This window comes from Cicer arietinum, chromosome 5, assembly GCF_000331145.2.
Source record: "Cicer arietinum cultivar CDC Frontier isolate Library 1 chromosome 5, Cicar.CDCFrontier_v2.0, whole genome shotgun sequence".
Lineage (NCBI taxonomy): Eukaryota > Viridiplantae > Streptophyta > Magnoliopsida > Fabales > Fabaceae > Cicer > Cicer arietinum.
Window position 1 is genome coordinate 73,250,263 of NC_021164.2, and position 7,513 is coordinate 73,257,775.

General features: G+C 25.7%; 1 protein-coding gene across 2 annotated transcripts in view; it reads right to left on the minus strand.

Annotated features, from left to right (window-relative positions):
* Positions 1-6,065, minus strand: part of LOC101491461 (branched-chain-amino-acid aminotransferase 2, chloroplastic) — a 7,400-nt gene extending 1,335 nt beyond the window's left edge. The window contains exons 1-7 of one of the 2 annotated variants that reach the window (XM_073369099.1): positions 5,753-6,062; positions 3,104-3,168; positions 2,736-2,910; positions 1,408-1,584; positions 1,105-1,335; positions 683-799; positions 398-495 (exon numbers count right to left, since the gene is read on the minus strand). In XM_073369099.1, the coding sequence (XP_073225200.1) occupies positions 398-495; positions 683-799; positions 1,105-1,335; positions 1,408-1,584; positions 2,736-2,910; positions 3,104-3,168; positions 5,753-5,824 (935 nt within the window). In that variant the 5' untranslated portion in view covers positions 5,825-6,062. Of the gene's footprint in view, position 1; positions 496-682; positions 800-1,104; positions 1,336-1,407; positions 1,585-2,735; positions 2,911-3,103; positions 3,169-5,752 lie in introns of those variants that run through there. The other variant, XM_073369098.1, reaches the window with a different exon arrangement.
* Positions 6,066-7,513: the final 1,448 nt, after the last annotated feature.

Sequence of the window (7,513 nt, forward strand, 5' to 3'; positions counted from 1 at the left end):
GCTCTTCCACCTGAACCAATAAAGTCTTAATCGATAAACACACTTGAAAGAGAAAAATAATGCATAGACAACAATATAGCAATGGAGTATCAAAATTGGTTAACCAAACATTGATACGACAGCGTTGCGAAAAAAAGTGGGCTATAATGTTAGAACTTTTCTAATAATTTTTGTGAGCTACAATCAATGGTGGTTTCCTTCTTCAAAAACAAGCTAATGTTATTATTCAATTGATGACCGTTAACATCGTGAACAATTTTCAATGGCCTTTTGACACCTTATTATAGCTCGAGTGGACAACAATGGACGGCATAATTCAGATAGAAACAAGAAAACAACAAAATGCAAGAATCTTATTATGTCCAATATCATATAGTAGCCAAAAAGATATAACAATACCAGATAACCAAGATCACTGGCAAGTTCAATGACACTTTTTCTAGTGATGCCAGAAAGTATGGTTCCATTGATAGCAGGTGTTGAAATTATTTTTCCCTAAGAAATTGAAATCCAAGTTAGATTGACGAGTTGCAAGCAAATATAGTCGATTATATCATAACTTCTTGTACATTTTTCTTTCCGTCACTAATAACATATCGAGTATTGCAACAAACATAAGAAAACAACACATCTTACCTATCTTTATAACTAAAATGAAAAGGAGAAATGATTTGAATAATACCTTAGCAATAAAAATGTTACAAGAAGAGACTTCCTCCAAATTTTTCTTGTTGACTGAATCAAGGTATAACACATCTGAAAATCCTCTGCTCTTGGCTCTAGTTTGTGCCATCAAGACCTAAACGCCAAAACAAGTAGTATTATGTTATTAAGTATTTAACACTAATACCGTTTTATCCAATATCATGTTGAGATAGAAATCCTAAACGCACAAACATATAAGTTAACATATTGATTACATTCAATTAATTAATTTTCTCGAATTATTATTGGTGTCGGTCTATCAATATTGTATTCAGTATCCTGGTTTTATAAGGTACAACATTAAGTAATCAGTTAAAAATCAAAGTAAGTAGTGATTAAGCAGCATAACATTGTAATCGAATGTATTAATTAAAAACATAAAACATAAGAAATTGATACCGGTGCATAATTAGAAATGGTTTTAACGCTTCCAGTGCCGCGAGTAGAAGCACGATCAAAATCCTCTTCGACGTACAAATTAAGCGGTGCAGAACCCTCCTTGAAATAGTTACGAACGGGGGAAGCATATATGAGAAAAGTGTATTCAGGTGAAGGGGCCAATCCAAGAACAGGGCCAGTTCCTATGAGAAGAGGCCTAAGGTACAAGGAGCCTTTACCAGGTGGAGGGACCTGGATGCAATTAATAGTTAAAAGTGAAAAAATAGAAAAGAATGTATGTATAGAGCATGGGAAGTAAGGTACCCAACGTTTATTTGCGAGAGCAGTTCGCTTAAGAGCATCAACAAATTGATGAATGGAAGGGGATATCATGCACATTCTTTCCGCGCCAATCTTCATGCGAATTGCATTTTCTTCCGGACGAAATAGAAGCAGCTTCCCGTTTTCCTTTCTGTATGCTTTCGTTCCTTCGAATAATCCCTTTTTTTTATTTCAATAACTATTGTTATTTTTCTAAATAAATCATACCACAATCCTTGTGTCCTCAAATTCTATTTGCTGATGACCTAGATATGTCTTGTGCCTTGTTTTGCTTTTAGTAGTAATATATTATTATTTTTCTTTTAAATATCTGCTACGAAGCTAAACAATATTAACATACATAACTAATAACATGCTAAAAATTTACATTGCGACCTAATAAATATCAATCACATTACTATTAGAATAAGTATAATTCACGATTAGATCACATCTAAAAGACTAAAATAGTAAAGAAATAAATAATATGGAATTAATAAGTAGTATTATCATAAAACAAAAAATAAAGAATAATAAATAAGTACAATATGATTAAAGTAGTATTCAAGTAGTATTTGTAAAATATGATTAAAAAAAAATCAAGTAGTACTCGTAAAATATGATTAAAAAAACCGCTGAAAAATTGATTTTTTTTTTAATTTTGGATTAATTTATAATTTTTATTTGGGACAGTTTTAGACGTGAATATCTCTATATTTAAATATATAAATAAATATAAAATAATAGTTTGTTCAATTTTTAAAAATATTAGTTTTTATTTTTATTATTTAAATGTATTAATTGATTTTAAAAAATTCTGTATTTATTAATTATTTATCAAAATAAATATAAAAACATAATTACTTTTATTTTTTAATAAATTCAATGTTTATTTCATAAAAAAAATATATTTTTATTGATTTTTTTATTTTGACAAGACTAAATACTTATTTCTCAAAATATATGTTTTTACATACTCATCATCAAAGATCAAACATCTTATCTAAATAGTTAAGAAATCCAAATATTTATGACTTATATATCACTATTTGTTTATTGAATGTATGTCCTTGGACAAAGCAACGGTTTCTAAATTTCTTTTCTTAGAATGAATAATTTTTTAACTTAGAGGCTATCCTTATCATTATTAATTTGGAGTGTTATCTTGAGATTATTCTTTTATGTTTTTTGGTACACATTATCTTGAGATCTTTAATTGAGTCATGTTTGTATTTAATTTATCTACAGGTGTAGTCTACAAATTGTTTTATGCAGTTTCAAAGAAGATAGCAACAAAAATAAAAGAAAAAGATTGACGTCAGTCACCATACCTGGCCATAATTTAGGACCCCAGCTGATGGACTGAGTTCAATGTTCCCATACCTATCGAGCTGTCCATGTCCAAAATTTTGGCCCGTCGAGCATTTAGTAACGTACATGAAATCGGTTGGCATGAGTCCAAAACCAAGGTTGTCCCAGTCCACGTTAGCATACTCATCAAGATCACTAGATTTTTAAAGAGAACAACAATGAGTCAATTAATCCATATTAAATTTTCCATTACAAGTATGCTGGAATCAAATATAAAGAAAAATAGTATTTAAAATTTAAACTAAAATATATCAACTTTTCAATTGTTTTTTTATGGTGAGATGTATACTTCATAATCATGTGTGATTTCAATCAAGTATTAAGTTACCTGTAAGTTGAGTCCGGAATTTGAAGAGATGAGGGCTGAGATGCATAGCTTTGGTAAGTTCCTATCTGCTACGATACAATTTCGTGTTAAGAGCACATAATTAAATGAATGATTCAATCAGCTTCAAATTAAATATTTTATGTTATAATTGGGTTGTAGGTGCAACGTTCAATTTATTTTCACTTTTAAACCTCCAGATAAATTCATTTTTTTTAATAGCAGATTTTAAAGTTAATATCATATATTATGATCAATTTATTCTGTTAATTCTCTCTTTACTTTTTTCTTTCTTAATTTCCGTTCAACGAAGACGGGATAGTTTTGAGATATGTTTTAGTTTGGAATCATTCATTTACATAAATTTTTTATTTAATTTAAATAAGTGATTTTTATATAGATCTATTTTTTTCTCTATTGTTTCAATGTTTAAGTATGATTATGTATTGTTTGTTATCTTTGTGTGTATTATTTGATTTTTCATATTATCATAGTGTTCGTTATTTAGATAAAGAAATCAATTTTAATCCATTATATATTTAGTAAATGACTTGATTTTCAACTTACAAATAAAAAAATATGTATGTTCCACTCACTTTGATTTTGCTACTCTTATAACAATTTCGTTGTTTTATGCCTTTAACTTAAGTCTTGTAAATTTGTTCATATATTCATACTTTTTTTTAAGACATTGAATTTGTATTATTTTTATTTTATTTTATTTTATGTATTTGATATATTTTATGAATTTAAATTAATGAATACTTTTTTTAGTTAAAATAAACTTTCTAAGTGTTGCGGAAGAAAAAAAATCATTTTCTTAAGTGTCCAATAGTGCGAGAGACCAACACTAAAAGGCTACGAAAGCTTGGGTGGCCCATTGATAATCTATTTTATGAAAATTATTACCAGTATGTCCCGTGATAACTGTAACATTTACCAAAAATTAATATCACTTTTAGATTGTAATGTAATTTTGATTTTATTTTAGTTTCAGTTGTATTTTTTAATTAACATTATGTGCATTATTTTCAAATTATTATTATAATTTATCTATATTTATAATAAATAGAATACATCAATTATCAATAAGTACAATTTAGTACAATATTTATTCTTTTTGTTTTATTTAAATGTAATTATAAATTTGGTCTCTCTATTTTTATTTATTCCTAAAATTGATCCTCTTATTTTAAAATCTGACATTTTCGATCTCTTTCTCAGATTTTTAAACTAAAAAATTATGATATGACATGTTTTAAATGACGTGATATACAATTTAATGATCAAAATTTATTAATTAGTCGTATGTCATTAATTAAATTGCAAAACTAAATAATTTCTTTGAAGTTGAAACTAAAGTTTTTTAATGGTTTTATAATAAATTTATGGGTTTTAGTCATTTCACATCATTATATAAAACACGTTAAATAGTCATTTTTTAATTACAAAATCATAATAAATGATAAAAAATAATGGATTTTATAATAGGAGGATTAATTTTGTGAACTGATAAAAATAGGTGGACGAAAACTGCAACTAAATATTTTATTTATTATATTTTTTTCAATTTTGTAAAATGATCAAATGCAACAATTATTTTAAGACGAAAGGAGAAATAAATATATTTTTAAATATTAATTATTAAGTTGTGCATTTAATAATAATTCATAAGTTTTGCATATAATTGTGTCACAAGGTAGTATCACTTATTTATTTAATAAATTAAATTTTTATATTAATTAATATAATTGTTTTTATTATTTAAAAATATATTTAATATTATTTCTTTTATTGTCCCAATTGACCATTTCACTTGTTAGCATTTCTTAAAGAATATCTATATATCCTACATTAACTCTATTTTTCATTTAATGTTGCAAGAAAATATTTTTGAAGATATTTTGTCTATAATAACATTAAATATGATGCAATTAATTAAGTGTAGTATTATCCCTCTCAAAATAATTAAGTTATTTGATCATTTAACACATATTAAAAAAAATATACAAATGAATGAGAAATAATACTACTTTTATTAAATTATCTTTATTAAATATTGAAGTATTATTAATGTTATAAATACATAATAAAAAATATTGTAATAAAAATAGTACAAGTAATATCAATCAAATGAAACAATTAAAAAGAAGTATATTAAAAATAAAATAAAAAATTAATTATTTTAAGACAAATACTTTTTACAAATAAGTTAATTATTTTATGATCAAAGAAATTACTTATCTTTGAATTTGAATTTACTTCAATCATTTTTTAAAAGTATTTGCTGCAGTTAGCAATATTGTGCACGTTTGATTGAGATCAAATAATAAAAAATAAAGTAGATTTTAATTTAGATTTTGATTTTATAAATAAATTAAAATATATTGGACAGTTAGGAGATTTAAATTGAAGACAATTGGGAACCCTTGTATTTTGGTCTTACAATTGTGATTACTTTTTCCAAGGCCAAACAGAGTACCAGAAAAGGAATGAGAATCGATGAAACAGAGATACGGGTATAATGGAAACTTGATAAGAAACAAAAACACCTTAAATTGTTTTGGAGAAAAGTATGCATTTTTAATTACTTAGTGACTTACAAAAATGTTATGAAGAGGAAAATAAAGAAAGTAATTAAACATTGATCACCTTGGATGAAGAAAGATAACCAGGCGGTCGAAGAAGCAATTTCCTTAAACTCGGGACAGTTCTTTGAATCATTTTGCTCAATACTTTCTGGTGGTCGTTAAAATCAGAGTACTACTAATATTGTAATTTTGGATGGTGAATTTGTGTTTTGGAAATACTATGAAATAAATAAAGCACATACACAAAATAATGAAAATAGGGAAGGATAAGCAATATAAGATATGGCTATTTCCTAGCTACGTAGCCATTTTTTACAGGACCGCTGATTTTTTTCTTTCCCTTTTTGGAACACTGCATATGGAAAGGCACAAATATTAGTACCAATTTTATACTAAGAGATTGGGATTTGGGGCCACCTCCGTAATCACTAGCATGTACTATTATTTTTAAATTTAATCATTCACAAATAATTCAAAGGAATATATAAAATATCGATAGGTATAACAAATAAATTATATATATATATATGATAATAAACACTGTTGATGATTAGTAAGGATATTCACAGTTCGGTTTCCACCAAGTTTATTTAATCCAACTGTTAAAATAGCACGTAATTCGGTTTAGTTTAGATTATTTAATAACAAAAATCGAATCTAATTCAATTGAATTTTATAATAAGCATAATTCAATTGAATGTGATTTGGATTGATTGATCATTTAGTTTTAAGGAGCAAGCTAACAATATAGTAGGAGAGTTGAGTATATAGAGACTATACTAAGTAGTTAGTAGTTACTTATAACAGACCAGACCGAATATTAATTAAATTAGCAATGTTCGGTAGAAATAGCATTCGAGTACTGTTACATTAAAATTTAATAAAAATAACATTTAACAATTAAAATATCTGATTAAATGTATGAATTATGCAATTAATTACCTATAATTAAAAATTAATCAATTTTTTCAACATTATCTATGTTTATATTTTATTTAAGAGTAGTAATTTGTAAATATAGAATGACATACCATATTATTTTTAGTTAATACTAAAATTTGTTCGATTAAAATAATAAAAAAAAAAGTAAGAAAAATGAAAATTCTGACTACATGTTTTGAGAAAATTCTTAGACGTTTCTTGAAGTTGAAGTTGCGTATGAAGAAGTATTATAAGGTCTTTTTAGCTCAAGAAGTGTCACAAGTTAGTCAAAAAGTATGTTATATATTAGTGTAATGTGGTTTGTCAACAAATGAATTATACTTTAGTCATTTGAATTGATTTGTTACAATCTAGCATTTGACCCCAAACACATCTTTAATTTATTGTCATAAATATTAATGTTTTTACAAAAACGTAAAAATTAAATGAATTTAATAATTTTGATATTAGTGCATTTTTTAGTTAATTTTGGTATTAGGCTTAATACGTCGTTTGTTGTTTTTTTCATTTTTGACAAAATACATTGTTTGTTAGTTAATTTCTTTTAATTCTTATAAAAAAATTATCACGTCTTATAAGATTTTCCATTTTATTTTTAACTAACATTATTTAACATTTTGTCAGAGAAAAAAAAAACGTTATTAGCATTTTCTTTAAAAAAATAAGAGATAAGGATGTTTGATTTAAAAATTACAAATTGCCCAGCTACGAGATAAACGAAAATCATTAATACAAGAAAGCCCATATCGATCTTAGTTGGCAGTCCCTATCCAAAAAGCAGCATTGCCTAATCCACGTCAATCTCAATCCACATCCTTCTTATATTATTTAATGTCGGACAAAAATGGCATTATAATTTTATATGGATAATTATATGTTT